Source organism: Phasianus colchicus, chromosome 23 (assembly GCF_987193195.1).
Source record: "Phasianus colchicus chromosome 23, bPhaCol1.hap1.1, whole genome shotgun sequence".
NCBI classification, from domain to species: Eukaryota; Metazoa; Chordata; class Aves; order Galliformes; family Phasianidae; genus Phasianus; species Phasianus colchicus.
In genome coordinates this window covers 3,658,556-3,685,505 of record NC_143458.1, presented here as the reverse complement: position 1 = coordinate 3,685,505, position 26,950 = coordinate 3,658,556, and the positions used below count along the sequence as shown (strand labels likewise).

Sequence of the window (26,950 nt, the reverse complement as noted above, 5' to 3'; positions counted from 1 at the left end):
CTGGGCTGCCTGAACCATCCTCACTGCTGACTGCAGAGGGCTGGGAAAGCAACCGCTCTGCAGCCTTTAGCGCAGGTGTGAGCTGAAAAGCCACCCCAGCTCCCTCCCCTCTATGTGCCCAGACGTGATAGAGGAGGAGTGGGGTGAGGATGCTTACGGGAGGTGGGACAGGCGTCCTCGTCGGAGCCGTCGGCGCAGTCGCGGTACCCATCGCACACCCAGCTGTTGGTGATGCAGGCGCCGCTGCCGCATCGAAAATGGTTGGGGAGGCAGGTGGGAGGGATGGCGGTGGTGATGGGAAGGACTGGAGAGCCTGAAAGACACCGGACGGGGTGTCAGAGCCCCACCAGCAGAAGGGAGTGGGGAAGGCAAGGCAAGACACGCGGTGTTATCTGGATCTGGATCCCAACTGGGATTTTCAGACAGGCAGAAGGTAAAGATGTGTGAGAGCATGCACACAGCCCATTCGTGGGTGATTTTTAGAGCCCCAGAGCTGGTGCAGGATGCTGGGGTGCAGCCTCGGTGCAGCATCAGGGACCCTCACCCTCGCACTCCTTCTCATCCGACCAGTCCCCGCAGTCGTTCTCTCCATCACACTTCCACTGGTTGGGGATGCAGTGCCCGTTCCCACACTGGAACTGGTAATACCGGGAGCAGTTGGGAGCATCCGTTGGGTTTTCTGACCAGGAGAGAAGAGTTCTCTGAGCTCCAGTGCTATCTCAACAGCCTCTAACACAGCCAAAGTACAAGAACGGGGCATTCCCCCAGAATCCCCCCAGCATTTTGGGCTAGATCCTTTCTCTTCCTCTCCAACTCCCCCATTTCTCACATCTATCACTGCTCTGTTGGCAACATTATAATGCATTGCACTGGGTTCAGCCAAACAGCACCTACGGTCACAGAGCCAGCAGTAGAATTCATACAGAGCACAGCAGAAGCAGAGAAGCAAGCCCTGCAGCTCTCCAATGAAGGCACAGCTGCTTTGCCTGGCTGCGCACAGCTCCTAGTGCTGCCCAGGGAACACTGATAAATATTGAACTTGGCTGTGAGCTGCCTGTCTGCTTTGGGCTGGGAATCTGGAGGCAATATAGTCCCACCAGACTCACTCAACCACAACATGTGCCCGCAGATCAGATGTGCAGTGTGCTGCAGCTCATCTACCTGCAGAATGATGCTGATTCCCACGCAAGACATTGCAAAGTGAAAACAGAACGGTGCACACACGCACATACATAGATGCATGGGTAGGTACAAAGAACATGGAGCCTGTTCCCTGTGCTCCTGGTATCCAAAGGAGTAAGAAGCCATAATGACAAGGACCTTGAGGTTTTGCTCACCACAGCTTGCTTCATCTGAGTAATCACCGCAGTCATCCATGCCATCGCACTTCCACACCAGGCTGATGCACACCCCGTTTGCACACTGGAAGCTGAACTGGTCACAGGTGCGGTGGAACTCGGGCTCCTGGGCTGCACGGGAGGCGTGGGGGGAAAGATCAGTGTGGGGCTGGAGGGGAGCTGTCATGGACTTTTGAAAGCATAGTATTATAGTCCAGGACCACTGCTTAGGAGACATGGCAGCTTTGTGGCACCCTCCCCATACCTGTGGTCTCCACTCTCCAGGCCTCCCTGTACAAAGTGCCTTGAGATGCAGAACACCCCACTCACCGCATCCCGCATAGTTGGCATCTTCATCAGAGCCATCCTCACACTGGATGTCACCATCACACACCATGGAGTGGGACAAGCACTGCTGCCAGTTCTTGCACACGAAGTCCATGTAACGGGTGCACAGGGGAATTTCTGGGGAAAGTTCAAAAGGAGGGGATGGTACCATGGCAGGCACTGCCTGCAGAAAGGCCACTGCCATTTGCACAGAGCCGAGTGAAACATCCAGATTTCACGGACTGTGCACTGCCCTGCACAGCCTGTCCTCACTCAACAACATGTCGCAGCACACATAGCTTGGCACGGGCACCAGAAGGATTCGATCCTCCTTATGCAGCACCTCTTATTTGCCTTTTGCAGGTGCTCAGGGAGCAGCCCATTTCCTCAGTACCAACATTAACAGTACCAACACGGGCACACCTCTCAGCAGCTCCCAGCACTCACCGCAGCCCTGCTCATCTGAGCCGTCGGCGCAGTCGGTGATGCCATTGCAGTGTTTGCTGCTTGAGATGCAGGTGCCATTGGGGCACTGGAAGCCATTGCACTTCTTTTCTGAAATGAGAAAAACATGTTGCCAATTTTCTTTTCAGTACCCAAAGCACAGCCCCTATCCCCTTTCCCCTGACACCTATTGGAAGGGATGGGAGTTGGCTGCAGCTCTCACAGGGTGCATTTGGAGACACGTACCGCAGATGGTGGGGTCCTCATCGGAGCCATCCTGGCAGTCAGCATCGCCGTCACAAGCCCAGCGCTGTGGGATGCAGTGCCCATTGAGGCACTGGAAGCTGGAGGCCTCACAGGTACGGAACACTGGTGGGAGCAGAGCAGGGAGGGGTCCATTTCTCTCCGTGCCATATTTGCTCACAAACCCTCTGCACCCCAGGGATGGCTTTCAGAGCGCTCCGAGTGCTCTACAGATTTGGGAGGCTCTTTGAGCACAACCCTTGGTGTGTGCCAGTACATATGGCTGTGGTCATCTTAGGATGGCAAGAAGTGGCACAGACAGCAAGCAAACCTTGGTGGGGTGTAGGGTCCCTGTACGGGGACCACAGGGTAGGGGAATCACTGGTCAGAAGTTTTGGAAATGGTCTGGAATTAGAGCAGGCAAAACTTATTTGTGTGGCCAATGCAAATTAGAAATCCCTTTGGGTTTCAAAGGGCTCAGGGTCTCCCTTGGGCTCCTTTCACCCAAGGATCTGCTGCAAGGTGTGCTGGTTGAAGCTCAGCATATACCGTGGAAGTTCTTTACAGAGAGAGTGGTGAGGTACTGGAACAGCTGCCCAGAGAGGTTGTGGATGCCCCGTCCCTGGAGGTGTTCAAGGCCAGATTGGATGGGGCCCTGGGCAGCCTGCTCTAGCATTAGGTGGGATGGTTGGTGGCCCTGCATGTGGCAGGGGGGTTGGAGATTCACGATCCTTGAGGTCCCTTCCAACCCTGGCAATTCTGTGATTCTGTGATTGCTTTAGAGACAAATACCACTCTCCAGCCAAGCGAGCACTCAGTGTTATCAACGAGAAAAGCAACCTGCAGCTTAATTAAATGGCATGCTCGTGAATTTCACATTGGCTTGTGACACGTGCCTGCAGATATTTCAAAATGCCAGAGTTTCATGGCAGTAATATTCTATTAGGTATTCAGTGTGAAATGTAATTATTTCAGATAAGAGCAATAAATACAGCCAGTAGAGTCAGATGAAATGTTTCTCAAATAACTGTGATCCTCTTAGATAATTTCAACTTCAGGCTTTACAAACCTGAGATGCTTTTTGAAGTAGGTTCTGTTCCAGGAGAAATTCTCTCTGGAGAAATCCATACGAGAGATAAGTGATACCAATATAAATTAAACCTCCTTAGACAGCAACGTGCATGGAATGCCAACAACCACAGCCCCCCGAGCATTGCTATGCACCTCGTGTGCTGGAGGCACATCTAACATCCTCTAATAGAGGATGCAGGAGCTCAGCACAGCAGATGTGATCCCCCAGGGGCTCTCGTGAGTCCCATCAGCACCCAAAGGTCAGCTTCTATCCTGTGCATTGCTCTACAACATGGCCATGTGCCTTTCACTGATGGCCTTAAGCTCTCAAAACTCCATCCTCCTCATGCAATGCTTGAGATTTTGGGATTTTTTTGAGTGGAAAAGACCAATACATTGTTATGAGCTGGCTCTTCTGGTGGGTATGGGGCTCCATGTGGGTGTTAACATCAGGAAACTGCTTTGGGATGTTGCTTTTACACTGTGGTATTGAGGATGGCTGAGGGCTGTGACTGTCAAATGTAGTAAGACAATGAGGCTCATGGCGCAGGGCTTGCTGTGCCAAGGTGTCAATCAGGAACCAAAGTATTTCTTCAGATTTCAGCAAAAAAAGAGAGCAAATCTGCCGCGTGTGACTCCCACAGGCTTGGCACTTGCTTTACATTCCCAAATCCATTGAGAACAGCAAGGCTGCTACGAAGAGGACCCACTTCCCAAGCTGAACCTGCCTCTCTTTTGCAGCTTCTCCACCATTACTGAGTCTGAAGGAAATGCCAGTTTTCTGCAACGTGTTTCATGGCAAGAAAATGGTCAGAGTTCAGGCTCCAAAATGAGATCAGTGCACACTGCCCTGTCTGTTGCCTGCCTGCAACAAAGGAGCCCATTCTGAACACAAGGATTCTTTGGCTGCCTGGCAGCCACAGTCCCACTTCCCTATTCAGCACGGCCCCAAAGGCACAGCCGGCACCGTGCCATGATGCACCTCGGGCTGCTGGGGGTGTGCTGGGAGCAGCCAGTGCTGCAAAACTGGTGCAGAACTGCTCTTACAAAGCCAACCAAACGCAATTCCTCCAGTGCAACCTCTCCAATGCAAAACCTCCAGTGCAGTCCCTCCAGTGTAGTCCCTCCAATGCAACTCCTCCAAAGCAACACCTCCAGTCCAACCTCTCCAAAGCAACACCTCCGATACAACACTTTGAATGCAACAATTTGAACACTACTGGGAGAGGCTGTGAGCCCATAAAGAGGGATGGCAGTATGTTATTGATCACGGCAAAGTGCTTACTGGTGCAGTTGGCTTCATCAGACCAGTCCCTGCAGTCATTGTCATCATCACACCTCCAGGAGAGCCGAATGCACATCCCTGAGCTGCAGCTGAACTCGTCTTTTCTGCACTGGTGAGCATCTGCAAAGAAGCACAGACAGCTGTCAGATGAGTTTGGGGCCTAGGGAAAAGAGGAGGAAAATTTCACACGGGCTACTGACCAGGGAGAGGAGGCTGATAGTTCAGAAGCAACACTGAGCAGCCCACGCTGCCATGTGCCTGCTGGATGGTTGCCCAAGGACAGCCTTTAATCTCAACCAAATATTTGGCTTTGGGTCAGGGGAGGGCCCAAGGAGCAGGGCAGGATGATAACAGCACAGAACCTCCCTGCCAGACTGCAGCGATGGGGGAAATCACTGCACATCTCTCATCTCCTGCAGTGATAGGAGGAGGCAGCTGTTGGCTGGGGCTAACAAAAGGAATCTGGAGCAGCACTGCACTGCCCAACAGCACCAGGCTTTGGTCCCTCGCGTGAAGGCTGGGAAGGAGGAGGCACGCAGCAGAGCAGCTCACCGCAGTGACTCTCATCGCTGTTATCACCGCAGTCGTCCTCCAGGTCACACTTGTAGGACAGAGGGATGCAGGTCCCCGATTCCCGGCAGCGGAACTGAGTTTCGGCATCACACACAGTGGTGGCTGATGGGGAGAGGAGGAGGTCAAGGTGGTGCTGGAAGGATGGATTGTGCTGATCCATCATGAGTGAAGCAGAGAGGGGAGCACACTGCTGAGAGGTGCTCAGTGCAGCCTGCAGGGTTATTACTGTAGGTGCATGTCAGAGCTGGGGATCAGGACTAAGGGCATCCCACCCCACTGCTGCTTGCAGACTGGGAGTGATGTGACCCAGGCAGAGGATAGAGGGGGAAACACTGCAGGGTACAGCTCACCCAGCCAACTTGAGATTCAGTTCCTAGGGCAGGAACTGCACTCTGAACACCTCTTGCTCCCCATGACTACAAAGGGAGTGTGGGAACATCAGCTCAGATGCAGTGCTGATGCAGCAGACATCTAAATTGGGATGGGCAAATGCCACCATGGGACACTCACGGCAGTTCTTCTCATCGCTCATGTCCCCGCAGTCATTGTTGTTGTCACACTGCCAAATGCTGTTGATGCAGTTCCCGTTGGAGCATCTGTACTGGTTTGGCAGACACGTGTTTTCTGGTGCAGAGGGGAAAAACAAAAAGAAGCTGGCGTGAGGCATGACGCCGTGTTCTTGGATATCAGATGCACTCCTTGTCCCAAGGGCAGCTGGGAAGGTCGTCAATGGAAGAAGCTGCCACCTCTAACGACAGGAGCAGGAACCAAGCCTGGTGTTACCTTCCTTCACGCAGGTGTTGTTCTTCATGCTGTAGCCATGAGGACAGTCACACTTCACCTCCCCTGAGGGCAGCACAGTGCTGGAAACATCCTCAGGGCACTTGCAGCTCCGGCCATTGTTGGACTTGGGCAAACAGAGCAAGCTGCAGGGGTGGGCAATGCAGGCATTCTGTCCTGGCACCAGGGAGGAAGGGGACACCATCAACAGGGGCTGTAGGCAAGCAGGAAGCCCCATCCCACCCCCATCCCAGTTTGAGGTTGCAGCCCCGTGCTTCTGCAGGCTAGGGAGGTGCTCTGTCAATCATAGTCCACTGCTTGGTGATGCAGCTCAGAGACCCCATACAGCACTTGGCATGGAAAGCCATGGTCTGTGACCTGAGCTATGGGGTGGGTGCCTGGATCAATATCCCCAACAAAGATAATCTTGTGCTCTTAACTACCTGTCGTCTTTCCTCTGTAGAAGATTTTCATGTCCATGATCCCGTTTAATCGGCCGACCAACGTCTCCATCCTTGAGCCACTGTTTTTAGACGCCCGGAAGATGCTCAGCTGCGACCAGTCATTCCAGTAGATCTCGTTCTGAAGGGCACACACTGCTAAGCACTAAAGCACCTGAGCACCCACAGCCACAGGGCAGCAGAGTGAAAATCCCTCCCAGCCCACAGGGAGGATGATGAGGAAGACACGGACTGGGATTTGAGCAGGAGTGGAAGCAGGAGTTGCTAGGTGCAGGAGTTTTGGGGAGCATGTCCAAAGCAGAAATAGATTGAGCATCGTGCTAGCTCCTTCCCACCAAACCCAGTGTGCTAAGTGCTCCCACCGAGCAATGGAAATGTGGACAAAGTGGAAATGGCTGGCTGCAGCAATACCTTAAATACAGCGATGGCATAGGGGTGTGGGAGGCTGTCCAAGATGACAGATCTCTGCAACCCATTGAAATCCACCCTCTCAATCCTATCCATGTAAGCCTCAGTCCAGTAGATCCACCGGTCGTCCACAGAGATGCCATTGGGCCACCGCACACCTTCTGAGACGATGCAGGCAGCCGAGGAGCCATCCATGTCACTTCTGTAAATGCCAGGCCTGGAGTCTCCCCAGTCCGTCCAGAACATCAGCCTGCAACAGGCAAAGAGCTTACCAGCAACAGGAACAGCATGGCTTGTCACAAGGGAGCGGGTTATCAAGCAGAGACGGGTTATCAAGCAGAGACGTGAGCGCTTTGCACTCCCTGTCTCTTGCAAGATGTGCCTTTGGGGAAAGGAGCTCTTTGCAATTCAAATGAGAGCAGCGTTGGATCTGCGAGCAGAAGGCAGGTTTACTGAGCTGCAGTCTGTGGGGCACGAGTGCAGCTGGAGGTTACCTAGCCATGAGCTGCAGAACTGGATGTTGAGGTGTTGTCATGCTCTGCTGGCCATGTGCACACAGCCAGAGGCAGCTCAAGTCTAGCAGTGTGACATCAGCGTCACGGCATTGGGGTCCTCATCGCTCCCTCCTAGCACTGAAACTGCTGCCCAGAGAATCTGTGGATGCCCCATCCCTGGAGGTACACGAGGCTATGGATGGGGCTCTAGGCAGCCTGATCTGGTGGGGGCAAGCAGCCACTGGCAGGGGTTTGGAACAAGATGATCTTTAAGGTCTCTTCCAACCCAAGACATTCCATGAATCTGTGATAAGCCTTCCAGGCAGCATCTCCCCCAGGTTCCCCCCAGCTGTGTCTGTGGCATTGAAGGGGAGGGCTTGATCTGCATGGTACAAGGGATCTGACTGCAGGTGAGGGATCGTTGCTTACCCTTCTCGGGGCACGAGCGCAAGGGCCCTGGGTCGCTCAAGGATGGAGGAGTTGAGGACAGTGAGACGCAGGTCTCCATCCGGATTGGCAACCTGGAGTCGTAACAAAAGAAGAAGATTGTGCTGGTTGCAGGCTGTATGGAAGCTGCATGAAAACTGTGGCAGTAAATCATATTATCCCAAACAGGTGCCATGAGCACAAGGAGCTGCACTGCGGGGCAGTGGATAACAGCTGTGTCAGGGGAGATTTAGGTTAGTTATTAGGAAGAATTTCTCCATGGAAAGGGTGGCTGGACAATGGAGCAGGCTGCCAGGGCAGTGCTGGAGGTATTTAAGAGATGTCCTGATGTGGCACTAAGGGACATGGCTTAGTGATGGGGCTCAGTAAGGCAGGCTGATGGATAGACTTAGCGATCCGGAAGATTTTTTACAACAGAAATGACTCTGAGATGCTCTGTGAACCCAACGCAGTGGCTGTGGGGAGCAGGTTGGCAGCCAGCAATGGGGCCCCAAAAGCACACTGGGGCAGTCCCCCCTGCAGCACAGGTGATGTGACTGTACCTCAATTTTGGGAATCCCAGCGTTGACCCAGTACAGCAACTGGCTGAGTGGTTCGAAGGCCAAAGCTTCCACGGTTTCCAACCCAGTGCTTATGATTATTTCTTGCCCAGAGCTGCCATTGAGACAAAGACGCTAGAGAAATAAGGAGAAAAAAAGGACTAAAAAAGCAGAACTTTCCCAGCCTTGAGGTTAGCATAGCCAGGTGCGTATATCTGTTTTCTACTTCCCTAGGAAAGAAAATGGGAAATTGAATAATTCTGAAGATACCCACATCAGTCTATGCCACAGGAAGCAAAAGCATCTTGATTTGTCAGGTTTCAACCAAAGATCCCAAAATTTCTGTGTCAAACCACCCAGAAAAGACAGAATCATACATTTTGTGGGAAGTAATTCAGCTGTGGAGCCCGATGCCCCGAGCTCAGCACTATTTGAGATTAATACACTACACGGGCACGCTGATCATTAAGTTCCCCTCCAACCCAAGCCATTCTATGATCGATTCTACGACAGCAGGCAGATGAGAAATGCCCAAAACAAGATGCTGACTCTCAGGCTGCCGCTTCTGCCCTGCTGAATCCCTACTCACCTGGATGATGTCCAGTGTGACATCGGCCCAGTAGAGGCAGTTGTGCTCATAGTCAAAGTCGAGTGCGACCGCCCCGCGCAGCCCGGCCAGCGGCAGCTCCTGGCTGAGCCCGGAGGCGAGGTCGTAGCGGTGGATGGAGTAGCGGGTGGCATACAGGATGAACTCGTTCTCCTCTGCGGGACAGAGTTGTGGGTTTTTTTTTTTGGCGATTCTGTGGTTTTTGGGGTGCTCGTGGGGTGAAGAGGAAATTGGAGATTTTTTTCATCGCGCTCAGCATGTGTTCCAGGTTTCAGCAGAGCAGTGGAAGGGAGGCAAAGGCCCTTTGTCTCAATGGGATTAGGTTAATTAGAATACGCTAATAGCCTTACGCGCTCCCCTTATTCCCTCGCACCAACACTGCAGCTATTGTTTATCTCAGAGGGCTGAAGGAGGAGGTAGGGATGGCAGAAAGCACTGTGACCGCTACCTTGCCACATTAGCATGCTGACAACTAGAAACAAAACACTGATCTCCCCGTTCCTCTGAGTTCTCATTAAAAAAAACATAAATGTGCTGCAAACCTGGGAGTCCTGGGGGACACTTTCCAATGGGAAATACCCCAGAGGGGTTGTGTTCTCAGTTTGTGCAGAACCAAACCGGCCTGGGAACGAGCTCCCAGGCATTGCATGCTGCAGGTAAAGTCCATTAATGCTATTAACAAGTGGGGCTGATGTCAGAGAGTGGCTTTGGCTACACACCCCTAATGGGATTATATGGAGCTAAGAAACAGACACCGCACATGAAAGTGTTACCATGGTGTGGGGCACCACAGAACTGAGGAAGCAAGGGTTTGTTTTTCGGGCTCTATGCAACTCTCCAAATAGCTGAGAGGGCACGGTGGGGAGAGGAGTATGTCGGTGCTGAGCAGGGAAGACGGCTGAACCTACACCAGCCTGCATCAAACCCGCCCCAGGCTCGAGCTGCAGCATGACAGCAGATTAAATTACAGCAGCACAGAGCAGAATGCAAATAGCTGGCAGCGTGCGGGTACAGGAGCAAGTCAGTGCCTTGGATGTTTGAGAGTAAGCAGGCATGGAGGTGATGTCTCACTGGGTATGGGTATGAGGATAAAAGGGCAGCCTTTGGCGTGGCCTCAGTAGGCATCACTAATTCTGCCTAATGCACGATAATTCCAGTTAATGAATGCAGCATGGGCTGAAGCCATGCTCACGCACTCACCAGCCAGTGGGCATGGCAGCATCTCCCCCTCCAGCCGCGACTCGATGTCACCACCCATACAGGTGTCCCCAGAGATCTTCCGGTAGCTGCAACACACAGAATTCATTGCTATTGCAAGAGCACTGGTAACAAATGTGCTCATCGAGAAGCAGGCAATGCTTCCCAGCTACAAACTAGATGCTGTGCTGTATGTCTCAGCATGCAGTCCACTTACCGTCACCCGCAAGGTGTGTGTGCATGTGTTTGGTTATATCATCATAAATCCCAGCCCTTAGATGATGGGGTTCCCAAGCACAACACCTACCCTCGAGTTCTCCTGTAGGTTGAGCCCACGGGGCACGGTACTGGTGGGTCATAGGGCTTCCCTGCAAATTCAGGGTCTGGGATGCAAACTTCCAGAGAGAGATCCTCGCTCAGCTTAAAGCCGAAATCACTGCAAGGAGAGATGTGATGTTAGCAGGGAAGGGAGAGAAGGACAACAGGGCTGCTGTGCTGTGTTATTTTTGCAAAGTGTGAAGATCTCGGAAGTCCAGTATCTAGCTGTACACTAATATTTAGCTGTGCATCTTAGCTTCTTTCCTTAGGACTTTTCTCCACCACCAATGAGCCTCCCCATGCCGACCGCTGGGGCTGGGCTCCCTGCCAGCTGGCCCATGCCTGCACCTCAGCATTCCCATCTGTAAGATGGGAGCTGTGGTGTGCTGCTGGTTGGGAAACACCGCAGAGGAGGCTATACCACTCTGGCTTTGCTGTGGTTCAAAGGTTCCCAGCTGGCTTGTGATGAGCCAGATTCCTCTTGGATCTCAGCAAGCAACAGACAGTACTGTAGGTGAAAGCTCAGCCAGCAAAAAGCCATTCACTTACTAACCCCAAGCCTTTGCCTCTGAGTGCCAGAACCCATTCCCTAATCCTGACAGCTGTGCGGTTTCAGCTGCAGATGAAATGAGTCTGCAGGGCCAGCTGCATTCCTGCGGCTGTGGGGTCACAGGGCTGCACTGCAGAGCATCTCTGCGTGTGACAGTAAATTGTCTGCCGTCATTTGAAAGAAGGTGATGGATTAACAATATCTTCCTCTTGTACAGAACCTTTCAGAGGTTCCCCAAAGGCTCAAGGGACATTAATTAAGTCTCACGCCCCATTATTAATGAAAGGATGTTTTCAGTCTATTTAGTTTCCTCCTTGCTATAAAATCAAGCAGCGACACAAAGGACAGAGTAAATTGGATGTGTGTCCACTCAGAGCAATTGGTCACAGATATTTATCTCAGACGTACAACCCAGACCAAAGGAAATTAATTGGTATTTACCATTCAAAGTCTTCCCTGGTACACGAGCAGTTGGAGACCATGACAGGCCTGTCAAAATCTTCCCCATTGAAACACGTTGCATGAGGAGTCCTCCTTTTGAAAACAGTTTTATGCCCCAGTAAGCACTCATTGCCTCGCTCATCTGAGGGCGACCACAGCTTGTAGTCGTTCTCTGTGCATGGGACTCCTAGAGAAGGGACAAGGTTGGGTCAAAGGTGGGCACCCCAAACTGCACTATAGGGCACCTGGACCTGGGATGTGGAAGCAGCTCTGTGAAGACCATTGGCACCCTACAAGGATGCCCTTTGTTGGCATGAGATGAATGTTTTGCCCTGGATCACGAGGTTTTTAGCCCAAGACAGACAGCAGTGATGCTCAGCCCAGCAGCTCTGCTGCACTGATGGAGAACTGCAGTGCCTCGTTTAAGCAGAGCCGTTCTGGATGCCAAACAGATTCACTTCTAACAAAACATCAGGGGAATCCGCTACAAATTTCAGTCGAGCAAATTCCTCTGCTGAGCTTAACTGCTCTTTGATTAAAACGCTGCCTCGCAATCAAAGCCGGATCCAGTTATAAAACATTCATGGGCAAAGCCTTCAGAAGGCTTTTTTTCTTCCACGTTCCTGTCGAACAAATCCCTCAGTGATGAGGGATGGGGTTTGGTGACAGCATTAATAGCCGGGGCAGGATGCTCACCCAGCACGTCGGAGGTGTTGACCTGCAGGATGAGCCAGCTGTGGCCGTTCTCCTTGTAGGAACCAAAGATGGTGAAGATGGTGCTTTTCTCCCCAGGCTCTGTCAGCAGCCCATACACAAACACCGGCTTCTCTGAGAAGGTGAAGGATTTCCACGTCTCTCCCTCATTGGTGCTGTACCTGCAGGAAAAGGATGGGGGTGGCTGCAATGGGGAAACCCCACCTGGCATCCCAGCTCTGTGCTGCAGCCCTTACTTGAGCTGGTCGGTCTCTGTGCCCTGTGCAATGGCCACCAGGATGCCCCCGTGGTCACCCCAGGTGTAGTAGTGGGGTCCTGATAGTGCCTGGAAGAGAAACAGTGGTGAAAGGAAGAAGGTCAGGCATGAGGATACAGAGTGCCAGGGCATTCTGCAGACCCCACGTTGTTCCTGTGCATTAGGATGCCCCAGTAGAGTGCTGAGATCACCTGCAGCACAGCATGTCACCTCCAGAAAGAAACCATTTGTGTTTTCTCTCAGCATAGAACCACTTTCGTTTTCCTTTCCGGGTTCAAAACAGAAAGCACAGATCCACCCAGCTCTACTGTTAATATGCACCAACCTGCCTGGGGATGCTTTGCAAGGGTCGCTGAACACTTTGGTGCTTTTTATCTGCTTTTTAAGACCAAAACAGCACTCTGCAGAGCAATAAGCCTTCCAGCAGCTTCCAAAACCAGGAAGAAAATGTTGTGCTGCTGCTCCTCCCAGCTGAGCAACAGCAGTGTGAGGCCGTTCCACACCTCTGCACGGAGCACAAAGGTGCAGCACTGTGCGGTGTGCCCAGGCTCTGCTCGTTCCTGATGGGGTTTAATTGCTCTGCAAAGCAAAACTGCCTGCGAGCCAGAGGAGGACTGCACAGACACAGCAGTCAGCTGCTCTCTCTGTCCGTGAACACTGAAACCCAGAGGCTGTGGCAGCAGCCAGACCCACGGCGTGCCCGGCACTAACCCTGCCCACGGGGTACTTAAGGGGAGGAAAAGGAGGCTGCCTAATGCATGTGATGAAACCGCTTGCAGATGTTGAAATACCATATTATGTTCACAGCAGAATGCACAGGCAGACCAAAAATACCACCACAGACCAAACACCCGCTCAGTAAACAGCACCAGATCTGCATACACTGAGGGCAGCATCCCGCGGTCTGGGAAGAGGCTGGAGCCTCTCCAGGCACTGTGCAGAGCTCTGCCTGTCAGTCCTGTCCACAAGGGACCGGCTGACCTGCGCCGAGGACACGTTCTATGAGCTGAACAAACAGAGCTCAAGCTGCATCTGAACCCGCTGCCTTCAGCACGAGGCAACCGCGCCTGCTCCTACATCCAGAGATGGTTTTGCTAAAAGGGGCATTCAGCATCTTCTGGCTGCAGCTCTTCGATGCGTGCACAGAGGTCACCTTCACTGCCTATGGGCTGCAGCTCCCCAATCCGTGCTGCTGACAGTGTGCTGAGCCGCCAACCAGAGCCCTTACCTCTCTCCACCTCGCCCCAGCGCTGCTCGAGATGTAGACGTTGGTTTTCTTCGCCATGCTCTTGCCGATGGAGCCTAGGAGAATGAGAACAATCATCCCTCTCCAGGTAGATGCAGCGGCCACCTAAATGAAGGCAGCTGCCTCGAAGCTATTCTGGTCTGTGAGCAAAACACCGTGATGGAGCAGCTGATTTTTCCCATTGTAAACCGACGCTCTTAAAATCAAATATTTTAAGGACTATCACAAGTTTTAAAAAGCAGCTGGGGAAAAACATATGGCTATAAACATGATCAAACAAAATGAGCTGGTGGTTCTGCAAACGTTCCATCATTTGTTTTCTACAGCGGAGAAGCGAGACAAACAGCAATTCCTGCATGTCCAAGGAACCCTGCAGCTGGGAAGGGGCAGGAAAGAGGAGTGGATTGAAGCAGGCAAGGTTTGCAGTGTCACCACACAACGCTGACACGTACATACTGTCATTACAGGGACTGCAGTGCAGAATGGGGCAGCAAAATGCACCGTTTAATTGCACTTCATAGAATCATAGAACACTCTGAGTTGGAAGGGACCCATAAGGATCATTGAGTCCAACTCATGTGTGTAAACTCAATTTTTTTTTATTGCATCTACAAATGAGATGCCACCCAATTCCTCGTGCCTTTAAAATAACATGCTCCCAAGCCCCTGGGCAGCAACAGAAGGAAAAATGGTACCGGTAGCAATGATCAGCCCTGGTGCTGACTCTTTGGAGAGGATGGGCATCCTCCGCAGCTGGAAATTCAGCAGCTGGCTCAGGCGCTGGGCCAGGTGGAGGGAGCAACCCTGGGAAAGCTGGGGAAGCAAAGCACACCGTCATCAGTGCCTCAGTCCCACTTCATCCTGCAGCCTCTGCTTTGGAATCACAGAATGACAGAATGGCCCGGGTTGGAAGGGGCCTCAAAGATCATGAATCTCCAACCCCCCTGCCACATGCAGGGCCACCAACCTGCACATTTAATACCAGACCAGGCTGCCCAGGGCCCCATCCAATCTGGCCTTGAACACCTCCAGGGATGGGGCATCCATAGCCTCCCTCCCTGGGCAGCTGTTCCAGCACCTCACCACTCTCTCTGTAAAGAACTTCCCCCTGACATCCAACCTCAATCTTCCCCTCCTCAACTTAAAACCATTTCCCCTTGTCCTGCTGTTATCTACCCTCTCAAAGAGTTGATTCCCCTCCTGTTTGTAGGCCCCCTTTAGGACACAGTACTGCAGATGGGGCTCACAACAGCAGAGTAGAGGGGGGCAATCACCTCCCTGTCCCTGCTGGCCACCCCTTTGCTGATGGAGCCCAAGATACCATTTGATGAGAGGATTTCCCATGCAGGCAGCTCATCCCACAGACCCCTCTGTCTTTTGGGAGCTTGGCTCAGCGCTCACCTCACAGTGTGTCTTCTCCCCATAGCGTGTCTCTGCTGGGGGCTGCAGGGGCTCCCAGGTGCCTCCCTTGTCAAAGGTGATGACGGAGCGCATGTTCTCCTCGCTGAAGGAGCCGTTGAGCAGCGTGGCAATGTACACCCCTCTCACACCCTCGACACGATGGAAGTCAGCAAAAGGCTCATTGGCAAAATATCTGCAAGGGAATGCCAAGGGGATAAAGAATAAAGAGTTGGTGGGATGGCCACAGCCAGAGGGTTGTGGTCAGCAGTTCTATGTCCAGGTGGAGGCTGGTGATGAGTGGTGTGCCCCAGGGATCTGTCTGGAGGTGCTCCAGGCCAGGTTGGATGGAGCCATGGGCAATCTGACCCTCACGTTCACCTTGGCAACCTTGCTCATGGCAAGGGGATGGAACTGGATGATCTTTGAGTTCCCTTCCAACCTAAGGCATTTTATGATGATTCTGAGTACTTTGGAGCACGCTACCTGACCAGAGTGTCACTGCCTGCTCCTCCTGGGCTGTAGTAGAGCACATTTTCTAAAGACAGGGAGAACTTCAGGCCTTCTGCTTCTGAGATGTAGAGGTTGGTGCGGTTGTCATCGTGGCTGACGCACACAAACACCTGGTCCTCCGATGCATCGGCGATGTAGTACTCCTGTGGGAAGCAAAGGAGTGGTGTGCAGGCTTTAAGTGCATGGGCACAGGAGCAGGGTTTGCATACGGGTCAGTGTAGCATTTCCTCATGGATAGCTAACATAATTCTCCACCCTGCTGCAGGGAGGTCATCCACTACTTACCTTAATTGGATGCTTGGTAATGAATTGGGCCACCCGCATCGGTTTGCGGTTGAAGGAAACCCAGAGCTGAACTGATGATGGCTGCGAGCTGCCCAGCAAGCGCTACACGGAGCAGAGAGAAACATCAGGATTGGCTCCAAACCCCAGAATCACCCTCATCCCTGTGCCTGAATTGACACTGTGGGGACGGCATCCCTGAGAGCAGCGAACACAAGCATGCCTCCTGCTGCCTGTTCTGGCAGCTCAGGTGGAGGCACAGAGACTGGTTTGGAGCAGAACAGCCTGTCCTTGCCTTCCTATTTTTAATGAGTTGCACGAAGGAAAAGACACCAGCGCCGAGCCAAAAAAGCAAAAGCTGGGGGCAATGTGTTTTGTGCAGGTTGCCAATGGTAAGCACCCAAACCCAGATTTAGGCTCCAAAAATAAGCGGCCTGATTTTCCCCAGCTCCACATCACCAAGCAACCACAGCTCCCGGGGAGGAGAGCAGGAGTCAGGAGGTCCCCGCACCCTTCTGGTCCCCGAGGGCTGTGAGGATGGGCTGCCATCTCCACGGGGACACCAACCATCCTCACATCTCACCAAGCCCCATCAGAGCACCCAGATAACATCTCCTGCTAATCACGGCAGGCACAGAGCCAAGGCAATGCACCCTGGAAGCTGCAAGAGAGATTTCTGAGAAGCTGAAAGTGCTCTTCAGATGGGGGTGACGTTGCTGGGGATGCAGGGTGAGAGCATGTAAGAGCCACCTGCAAAGGGCAAAGTGCTCCTTGGAAAAGGCTCGGTGGCAGCAGCAAGGGGAAAGCAATGCTTGCATCTTCCAAAAAGGAAATTGCTCCTTGGGTTCTAGCATGGTGTCTCTGGTCATCTGTGAAGACTCGCCCTCAGTGAGAGCACAGATAAGCCATGCTGCAGCACGTAAGGCTGCCTGGTCCCAGCTCACGCTTGAGCTAACCCCTGCCGACAAGTGGCCTCCATTCACCCAGCCCTGTCCCCCCTCCTGCCTCCACATCCACCCCATGTGTTTCCAGCCCTGGTGCTCTACAGCCTGACCTACTTCTGCCCACCCTGCTGACGTGCAGGGCAGCAACAGCACGGCCGGCACTGCTCCATCTGCAGGATCAACGTGGCGAGCTGAAGGCTGCGGGGACTCACCACGGCCTTGGTGGCAAACAGGTATTTGTCCCGGAGCTGGAAGTCATCAACATCCTCCAGGATCACCTCTTTATTTTCTCTGCTTTGGAAGAAATCTGTGCTGCGAATGACAGTGGAGGTGCCAGACGGCTCGTGCCGCTCGATGTACACTGTGTTGGGCTTATCGTAGGGCTCGACGCCCCTGGACAGCAAAGAATGAAAAAGTTTTTATCACCGTTGCACTCACAGAGCAATGCAGAAGGCACGGAGGAGTCGAAGCCCTTTAAAGAGATGTGTTTGGCATGCAGGTCTGGGGAAATGGGAGCAGCCCTGGCTGCAGCAGGGTGCAGAGCCCAGAAAGGGGGATAAGGCTCTGCATGGCCCAGGAACTCCAAGAGGGGAAGGAGGACTGGTCACAGTGTGGGGAATGTAATTGTAATGAAGTTTGCATGGGTGTGTTCGCCTCCTGATGTTATCCAGGGCTCTGTGCTTCCTATTTGTGTCGCAGCTAAAGGCCAGGAAGGATGGGGTTGGAGATGTCGCAAGCCCTGTTTGTCAGGGGATGTCCCTTCTTGTGTGACCCTGAGGAGATGAGCTGGAAATCTGCAAGGCGTGTGGCGAAATGGCTGAGATGGTGGGGATAAGAACAGGAGGGACCTGAATGTTGGTGACTGATTGCAGCTCTGAGAGAGCAGCTCTGGTGGCCAAGAAAGAAGAAAGCCTATGGCCCACGTGCTCAGGGATGTGGTACAGGGAGCACTGTGGTACAGGGAGACAGAAAGCCAGGAGGGAGGGAGCTGGATGGAACACAAGGCTACAGCACATACCAGGAAAAGGACTTCACGTGCTCCTGTATCATTATCCAGGTCTGGCCAAAGTCATCTGATTTCCAGAGCTGCAATGGGAAAGGTGAGAGAGGGGCCTGGATCTTGCAGTGCTCTCAGAGTGTGCAACCCAAGGGAGGGCAACCTCCAAGACACCAAAGCTCAGGCAGCAGAAGGAAGATAGGAACACATCCACCTCAAAGCTGCACCACGTCCATGACTTCCCTGTCTGGGTGAGAACCACCCAAGCAGGAAAACACTGCCTTCACTTTACAGAGCTGCCTGGTTGTACAGGAACTCAGAAATAAAAATAAGTTGCTCTAAAGTGCTCGTGGTGTGTGTGACTGCAAAGGTAAACCCGCGGGCAGAGCCTCTCCCTCCTGGAGCATGTCACAGCCACAGGAGTGCTCTGCCACTGCCCAGCTGCGGGTGGGAGGAGGGCAAAGTTCCTGAGCAGAGATGCTATCTCTTATTTCACCAGCAACAGCAGCAGCAATAAACATACCAACCCGCAGGCACAACAGCCCCACTATGGATCCCAGTCTCCACAAGGGCAAACCACACGCACACATTAAGCGCTGTAGATTCCTGACTTAGGTTCCTCTCTTCCCCATCAGGGAGTTGGGGGCAATTGGGATAAAACCAGGGACCTCGTGCCTCAGCAGCTGCGCTCACCTGCTTGTTGGGGTGGGATCTGTCAAAGCCCAGGACGAGGTTGGGGTTCCTGCTGTGCAGAAGGAGATCTGCTGCCCTAAAGGGGATCGAGAAGCCCTGGATGCTCTTGCAGAAGTCAGTGGTGATCCAGAGGTAAGGGACAAAGGCATCCACAAAGATATACTGGGGAGAGAAGGACCGAGAAGGAAGAAAATCAGAGCAGGGCTCAAGCTACCTATGAGAGCAACAAGTCCTGGGGAGCATCTGAGGAGAACTCTGGAGAGGATCTTGTTCCCACACTTCTACCACATTCTTTTGCCCCTTGAGGTCCCTGAAGCCAACAACTGCTGTGTGCAGAGTGGGGTTTTGGCATGATTCAGTGACGTTGGTCAGTGTGTCCATGCCCAGTGCTCCCAACCCAGCTTTGGAGATGGGAATATCCGTGGGGATGGAGAGCTGCAGAGCCAGGATGGCTCAAACCACTGCAGAAGAGCTTTGTCCAGAAAAGAGGCAGCTTTGGTGTAGGTAAACTTAAGTGTGCCACAAGAGCATGAAAGGTAATGGCCTTCAGTTGTCCCAGGGGAGGATACTGGAAGAAATTTCTTCTCCCAAAGAGTGGTTGGGCACTGGCACAGGCTGCCCAGGGAGGTGGAGGTCCATGGAAGCGTTCAAGAATTGTGGTACGTGGGGACATGGTTAGTGGGCATAGTGGGGATGGGCTGGGTTGGGCCTGAGGATCTGTGACATTTTTTCCAACCTTAATGATTCTATGATGATGATGATGGGCGCACAGCCCCTACCTCTGTTAGCAAAAGCCACTGTGGGTGCAGCCCCCGACCACCCCACTCCCCCAGTCCCTTGCACCCCAAGGGGCACCACAGGGCACCGTGTGCCCCTCAGCCCCGCTCACCCGCTGGTTGTTGGCCGGGCTGTGGTAGAACTGAGCGATGGCCACCGCACTGCTGTTCCCATCCCCAAAGCTGAACCGCTCTGAAATCTTTTTAAAACTCTTCCCGTAGTCATAAGAGATGTAGACCTGCAGCAAGAGACCCAGTTACAGGAGCAGGGCTGCAGGATGCCAGGCAGGGGACAGGCAGTTCACGGCACTTACGTCGCTGTTTTTGGGGCCCAGCAGGGACAGGCTGTCTCTGGCCAAGGCCACGATCACGTTGCTCTTCTCTCCTGCCCAGTGAACGACCATCTGGTTGTGGGAGTCATTGAGGCTGACCTGCAAAGGAAATGGGCACCGTGAGCCGGAGCACGGGGTCCCCTCCTCCTGGGGAATGCATGCAATGGGATAAGGCATTCAAACCTGAACAAGACTGAAGCATTTCCAGGGGCAACAGGACCCTGTGGGGTCAGGATGAGGGTTAGGGCTACAGGGCATGGACCAGGGCTTGGATTTCAGTGCTCCCTGTGGGATGCCAAGTGGTTAAAGCACTGAGAGAGACCTTCCCCAGGGAGGAGGTAGTGAAGGAGGATCTGCTGTGAGCACACTGTGCAACCCATGAGTCTGAAAGGGTCAGCGTTCATTTATTCTTCCTCAGAGAAAGAGGATTTGTGAGATGATCAGAACCAAAACCAAAACAGAAGAAGGAGAAGCGATACAAACTGGGCTGGCTAGGCAAAGGGCCAACACAAACAGAGTCACCTTCCTACAGTGATCTCCGTGCTTAGAAAGGAGGTGCAGGTATCCACAACAGACGCAAGCAAACCCACTGCTGCCTGTGCTCGCGCCATACCTGGCAGCAGCAGAGGAGGGCTGGTTTCTATGGGGAAGCTATCGCAGCATCGCTGCGGCGGGGCTGGAGGTGCTGCTCTGCAAAACAGCGTCTGTAGGGAGCTGCAGAAATACAGGGCTAAGCCCTGCTTAGGGCTGGTACCCAACAGTTCCCTCCTCCTCCTCCCCCCCCTCCCCCCAGTGATGGGCAAAGAAACGCGTGGAAAAAACGATGGCTTTATTCCAAGAGAAGCAAGTGAAACAGAAGTCCCCAAATCCCTCTTACGTAATGGGTTTGTGCAAAGGGAAAAAAAGGAGCAAATTAGAAAGTGAACAGGGGGACAGTGAGCATCCCCCAGGGCCGGTGCCTGCAGCTGCCTGGGCTGTGTGCCCCCGCCTGGGGCTCAGAGCACAGATGTAGGACTGCAGGCGGCTGCACCCCAGCAATGCGGGCAGTGAGACCTTGGGGATGCAGGGAGGAAGGAGAGGGTGATGCTCCCCCACGCACAACCTGCAGTGTGAAACCCATGGCAGCTCTGTGTCCCCACCCCAGCATCCCCCTTTTTCCCTTTTCCATCAGATCTGACTCTTCCACAAGCAGGAGCTGTTTAGTGCCACTCATCTGGGGCTATGGCTGCAGCAACGATGGGTCAGCAGCAGCGAGCTGCCCCACAAAGCCCCCTCCTGGGGACAGCCTGATCTCCTCCCATGTGTTTTCTCCAGGATGGGTTTGTTGACGCCTCCATGACATTTTCAGTAGCACTTTGCAAGTTGTTCTGCAAGAAATCTGACACTAGGCTAGCTAGAGAAACAAAACAAGAGGAGGCTCTGACCCGTGCCCTGCTTTAAACTCAGCCAAATGACCTCTAAAGCATTATTCCCTGTGAGCAAAGAGACCAAACCGCAGACAGAAGGCTGTCCTTGAGCAGGGGACCATGGCTGTGTGTGCAGAGCCAAGGCCTGGGCAGCAGTTGAGCCCTGGTACTGCATGGAGCCACCCGAACTGGAGCAGCCCATCGGGGCCAACTATCACCAGTTTCTCCTGATGGAGAAACCTTCTTCAGGAGCTGCCTGGATCCACGAGCAGGCAATGGCTGGTGCCCAATGGAAACAGCACTTAGTAGAAAATCATCGTAATGGGGCTGTGTTTTGCTTTCTGCCAAGTGATTAAGGATACATGAAATATGCATGAAACTCTAATTTGTCCTCCTAATATGTAAGGTGCCAAATGAAGTCCAGGAGGGGAGAAATGAAGCCAAGATGTAGGGGAGGCTGCTTGTATCTCTAGTTAACATAATTTATGTACTAGTGTTGCTCACATTCATATTTTCTTTCTGTTAACAGCATCTCCCCACAACCAAAACCCCTGGTTCAGAGCAAGACGGGGACCCTGGAGCTGCCATCACACTGGAGCAGGCATGAAGGGCATCTCTGCAAGCTCTGTGCAGGGATGGGTGGGGGACATGGGCTGTGCTTGCAGTGCGTTGCATTGCCTCAAAGTGGGCTTTGGAGCAAAGCATGCATCGAAGGGTTTGTCCTGCACTGAGCTCTGTAGGACTCAGACCCGACCTGGGGAAGGGCTATTAATAACAAAGCACTCCGGTGTCAACACCACACCAGGGCTGCACGAGGGAAAGAGACTTGTGGGGACCATGGCTCTTTCTTCCCATCCTTGTTATGCAACAGCAAATGGGATGCTTAACAACAAACACGGTTCCGAGATCGTTCCTGAATAATTAATAGGCTTTTACAAGGATAAGTGAGCGTGTTGGCGAGGCATGAAGCCTCTGAGGCTTTGAGGTGCCAAACCCTCGTGCTTCCTGACCCCCGGCTGCATTGGGGTGGCAGAAGAGCAATGCCAAAGGGGGGGTCATGGCATCATGGGGGGCTGCAATGCGTTGCGTTGGTGGCACTGCAATGGCTGTGTTGGTGGCACGCATCGCTCCTCGTGCATCCCACCGACGCTCCATTCCTGCACCTTCTGCTCAGCACAGAGCATCTGTTCCATCCCCGCGTGGTATTTTAAGCCACCTCCTGTGCCTGCCACAGCTCTGCCTGTGGCTCGGGCTGAAAATGCCAGGGCCTGAAATCACCCATATGAAACACGAGTGACTCATTTCAGCGAGCGCCAGGCCCCTGTTAATTGTGTTAATACCAAAATCATCTGCTTGCAGAGCTGTTTGCTCTCTGCTACCGCCAACAGAGCTCTCCTTTTGCTGTTGTGCCTGAAGGAAAGGAAAAGGATAGTGGGGGAAATCTGGCGTTGGGTCAGGAGCACTGTTTTTTCCCCAGGAATGAGCAAGGAAGGGAGGAAGGATAGGGCTCAGGTCCTGGGGAGCTGTACCAAGATGTGCTGCTAGCACCCAGGGCATGGGTAATGTAGGTCACAATTAATTACGGTTCGTGTCCACTGGGCTGTGATTGATTTCTCTGGTCGTGGAGCCGGATGGCATTTATCCTGCAATGCACATTTCTCTGTTTTGGAGAGCAGAAAGGTTCTGCAGCATGGTGTGGGTTGTAGGGTGCTCATGGCCTCAGAAGAGCTCCCGTGCTCTGTGCTTGGGGCCATTCTTGCTGCATGCTGGCAGCTTATGGGGGCACTCAAGGCAGCAACCAATGGACCCAAACACCTTTCTGCCCACCAGCACCGTGCAGGCTGCCCTGGCAAGGAAGGAGGCTGCTCTCCCAGTGAGTGCGTTACTTTCTTGGTCATCTGTGAGAGCTTTAGTGCAACAGGGATGGGAATGTCTCCTGCACAAAGTCGTCTCAGTGCAGTGATTTTAACAGGAGATGAATTCTTCTCTGCTGGGCTTGGTAAAGCTGTCATAAAGATGAAGGTCACTGAGTAACAGCACAGGGGAGGAGCTGGTGGTCATCCATGTGGGATGCAGAAGTGCCTGGTTCTCTGAGCACTGACAGCTGGGGAGGTCCTCAAGGGTGGGCTGATGGAAGGTCATGTAGTCCTCTTATAGTGCAATTGTAAATAGCCAGAAAATGATGGAACCTGGTGGTCCTCTAAGGCAGGAGAGGTGGTCACCAGCAAGCAGGCACCTGAGAGCGAAGGAGGTTCTGAGATGATTTGACTCTATGGTCCTGGGAGGGACAGGTGGATGCTGAGGTGGGCAGCGATGGCTGCAGATGCTGTCCATAACCCACATCACCTTCCCCTTGCAGGGCCAGCAGATGAGCTCACCTCCTGCCCAGTACCATCCAGCACTGTCTGCTGCTGCCACACCAGTACCCATGAGATAGCATCACCTCTCAGGTAGGCAGCAGGAACAGCAGCTTCACGTGCCCTTCTTCTTGTACTGTCCACAGGCTGAGTTGTTCTTTGCTGATTTATCCCCAGGATGGAATGGGGTTTGAGGGATGGCTGGGATGGAAAAACCAGAGGGAGGGATGAGGATGAGTCTCCACTGCTGTAATGAAGCCATAGGGTGGGCAGTGTGCAGTGCTTTGGATGCTCACAGGGACTGAGGGAGTGCTGAAGGGCATAGACAGCACTTGTCCTGCCCAGGGGATGCTTCCCATCAGTAGCACTGCAAAAATGACCCATCCAGCGTTCAGAACGTCGCCAAATTTGCCAAGCTGTGCAGTGCCATGGAGAATCCACAGTGGCTTTGGAGTGCACCCCCAGCTCCAGTTCTGGCTGTCACAACGTGTCACTCCATCAGTCCTCTGGCTATGTTCCAGCACTGATGGGCAGCTCTGCACGAGCAGTGCCATGAGGTTACACAGGGGCAGGGAGAGCCAAAACACAGCATATGGCTGAGCACACTGCCAAGCACAGGGAGCAGCACATGCCCCAGAGAAGGGTCTCCTGCAGGGCTCTCAGTGGCTCGCTCCAAGCACTGTCACCTTGCTGATGTCCCTCTGCTAACCCCGCCAGCATCAGGGGAGCAACAGAGAAACAGGAGGAGTAGAGACCACACGACGCTTGTGACTGGAAGCAAGCAGTAGAGCATGTGGCTTTGTTTTCCTTCTTGCTCATAAACCACAGTGGGGGTTATGTCCTCATGCCTTTTGTAACAGACACCACGATGTAAAGCACTGTGTGGTTCAGAAGGGTTGTGTAGGTCTAGTGAAGTCCTGGTGAGGTTTGGTACCTGGGCTTTAATATGCTTGCATCCAAAAGCAGGAGAAGGGCCAATTTTTGCATTAAAGTCTGCAACTGTTGTGTGTAATGCTGCCAGCGAGAGCAATTCATTGCTCCAAGCAAATCCCTTCCAAAAGCTTCAGGCAATGAGAAAAGACCCAGCAGAGGCCAATTGTATACATAACCACCCCTGCCTGCTCTGTGTCCTGCTCTGGATGTCACTGCAGCCTTCCAAGTGTTCCAAGTCCAGGCTTATGGGTGCTGCTCTCCACCCTGACCTGTCAGAGTGCCCTGAATGACAGCTGTGGGGGGCTGAAGGGAAAATGCCCCACATATGTCCTGACAGTACAGAGGAAGGGGAAATCATTGGGAACGGGGAAGGTTAAGAGGGAAAAGTTCTCCCCTTCCATAGGAGGGAAATGCAGATGTGGCCGCTGCCCTCAGGCAGCACACGAGGTACACAGTGGGACATGAGCAGCCTGAGCGAGAGGGGTCACATGAGGCAATGGCACACAGTTTGGCATATGGAGTAAAACACAAAAGTAACAGGCAGGCAAGGGCAGCCTGCAGCCTCCCAGGGCAGCATGTCTTATCCTGACATCCCCCCCCTAAAGTGAGGCAAAGGGAGTGGGGAGATGCTGGTCCCGGCAGCAAAACTTGCTAATGAATGGAGCCTGCGCAGGGATGCTCTCAGGGACAGCCATCTGAATGCTTTTCTGTGGTCAGCCAGCTCCTCACATCAATAAGCAAGGGCCAACCGGCCAGACAAGCAGCCAGGGAGAAACCCTCCTTACAGAGAAGGCTCAGCACCTCACAACAGCACAATCTTGCGCTAAAGTCCCCCTTTCAGCCCAGTTTCAGGGTTGAAACGTCCCATTTGAGCACATCTAGTGGCAGACAGATGCCAACTGCAGCTCCCAGCCGTGGGGTTCCCATCCCCTGGGGACAACCTGACCGTGTCCCCGGCTCAGACACACGAGCGTGCCCTGCCAACCCGGCGGCACGGCTGGGTCGCGATGGTTCCGACACCAACCGGGGGAGATGCGGGGAAAGATGTAACCGCGCACAGCATCTCCCGGTCAGCTCCGTTTGGAACAGGGCAAGTGCGGCGCTCGTGGATTCAGGAGGGGGCTGCGGTGGCCCGGAAAGGGGGAGGGGGGAACCACGCAGCGCAGCATTCACCCTGCTAATGCACATCGCTGGGGAGGGGGGGGAGAAACACAGACAGTGTTTGCGGGGAGGGGGGGGAAGGGGAGAAGAAGCGCTGCATGGGTGATGTAACGCACCGCTCTGCCGTGCGGTCGGTTTAATGAATTAAGAATAAATAAATTAGAAATGATGCGGAAGGAGGGGGGCTGAAGGAGGGGGGAAAGGGGGAGGTCGCGACCGAGGCTCACCTGTCCGTACACCTGGATGGGCTCCTGCGCGGCACGGCGGCTCCGCGGGGGCTCATCGGGTGCGTCCGGAGGGACGCGTAGCAACAGCGAAGAGCCGCCCCCCGCCGCCCCCTCCGACAGCAGCAGCAGCAGCAGCAAGGCGAGGCGGTGCGGGGACAGAACGGCACCATTCCCCCCGCCGCTGCACCGCGTCGCCATGTTCGTGGCGCGGGGCCGGGCCGCGCCGTGCGGGACCGATGGAGCCGCGCCGCCGCCCGGTCAGAATGTGCAATGGGCTCCGCCGCGCCGCCCCGCGACCGCCCCCAGAGCGGTGTGTTCCCCCCCCCACCCTCCACGCTTCATCATCCCGGGGGTAAACCGGGCCCGCGGGATGCGGGCGTCGGGGAAAGCCCGACGTCATCGATAGGCTTAGTGGAAAGGGTGTCGGAGCAGCCGTCACACGCGAGGAAAAAGAAAAGATTGAAAAAGAGCGAATGGAAATACTTAAATATCGGATGTAAGAAACTCAGCGCTCAGAAATCGGCAATTAAAAAAAAAAAAAAAAAAAAAAAAAAAACAACGGAAAAAGAGGCACGCGGTCCTAAGTTGGCAATCTGAAGTGATGGGAGGTCGGTGGTAAGAAAAGCAGTGATAAGGAAGAGGCGGTCAAAAGGAAGCTGTCTGAAGCAGTAATAGAAATGAGCACTGCAAAGTACACAGTGTAAAATCAACAGTGAAAATAAGCAAAGTACACAACCAAAAACCAACAACGAAAGATAAACATTAAATTAAAAAAAAAAAAAAAAAAAAGGGCTTTTCAGCCAAAGCTGTTACAAAGTCTGTGCAGTGTGTGTGCATCGCAGGGATTACCATGTTTACCAACCTTGTAACCCATCTGCGTGGTGGAGGTGATGTATGGTGACATGGGGACAGTGCAGGCTGTCATTGGGGGGGCTCAGCTCCCTGCATTTTGCTGGCTGTAATAGCTGAAACATTGCCCAGAGTGTTCCCAGAGGTACCTTTTGCCTAGAAACCTAGTTAGCATGTTTCAATTATGGAGCCAATACAATTAGAAGCCCTCCTAATAAAGCTCTTAGCTGTCTCGATTCAGGGTAATGTCCCCCTGGAGGACCACAGTTCACAGGGGTGAGAGTCGATAGATGTTTGTGCACGGATCCATGGAGCTGCTGTCTGCAGGTGGGACCAGCAGGGAC

The 26,950-nt window shown here is 53.4% G+C and overlaps 1 protein-coding gene across 1 annotated transcript in view; it reads right to left on the bottom strand.

Moving 5' to 3' along the window:
* SORL1 (sortilin related receptor 1) overlaps positions 1-26,040 on the bottom strand; it is a 35,719-nt gene extending 9,679 nt beyond the window's left edge. Inside the window, exons 1-31 of the mRNA XM_031599811.2 lie at positions 25,758-26,040; positions 19,656-19,772; positions 19,455-19,580; positions 18,566-18,727; positions 17,894-17,961; positions 17,088-17,268; positions 15,935-16,036; positions 15,623-15,792; positions 15,140-15,332; positions 14,434-14,551; positions 13,721-13,794; positions 12,473-12,561; positions 12,219-12,397; positions 11,523-11,709; positions 10,521-10,649; positions 10,217-10,302; positions 8,999-9,171; positions 8,413-8,544; positions 7,853-7,944; positions 6,933-7,179; positions 6,504-6,642; positions 6,064-6,237; positions 5,791-5,904; positions 5,260-5,382; positions 4,708-4,827; positions 2,355-2,477; positions 2,112-2,219; positions 1,668-1,802; positions 1,338-1,469; positions 545-679; positions 158-313 (exon numbers count right to left, since the gene is read on the bottom strand). Of these exons, the coding sequence (XP_031455671.2) occupies positions 158-313; positions 545-679; positions 1,338-1,469; positions 1,668-1,802; positions 2,112-2,219; positions 2,355-2,477; positions 4,708-4,827; positions 5,260-5,382; positions 5,791-5,904; positions 6,064-6,237; positions 6,504-6,642; positions 6,933-7,179; positions 7,853-7,944; positions 8,413-8,544; positions 8,999-9,171; positions 10,217-10,302; positions 10,521-10,649; positions 11,523-11,709; positions 12,219-12,397; positions 12,473-12,561; positions 13,721-13,794; positions 14,434-14,551; positions 15,140-15,332; positions 15,623-15,792; positions 15,935-16,036; positions 17,088-17,268; positions 17,894-17,961; positions 18,566-18,727; positions 19,455-19,580; positions 19,656-19,772; positions 25,758-25,955 (4,282 nt within the window). The 5' untranslated portion in view covers positions 25,956-26,040. The remainder of the gene's footprint in view (positions 1-157; positions 314-544; positions 680-1,337; positions 1,470-1,667; positions 1,803-2,111; positions 2,220-2,354; positions 2,478-4,707; positions 4,828-5,259; positions 5,383-5,790; positions 5,905-6,063; positions 6,238-6,503; positions 6,643-6,932; positions 7,180-7,852; positions 7,945-8,412; positions 8,545-8,998; positions 9,172-10,216; positions 10,303-10,520; positions 10,650-11,522; positions 11,710-12,218; positions 12,398-12,472; positions 12,562-13,720; positions 13,795-14,433; positions 14,552-15,139; positions 15,333-15,622; positions 15,793-15,934; positions 16,037-17,087; positions 17,269-17,893; positions 17,962-18,565; positions 18,728-19,454; positions 19,581-19,655; positions 19,773-25,757) is intronic.
* Between the last annotated feature and the right edge of the window lie 910 nt (positions 26,041-26,950).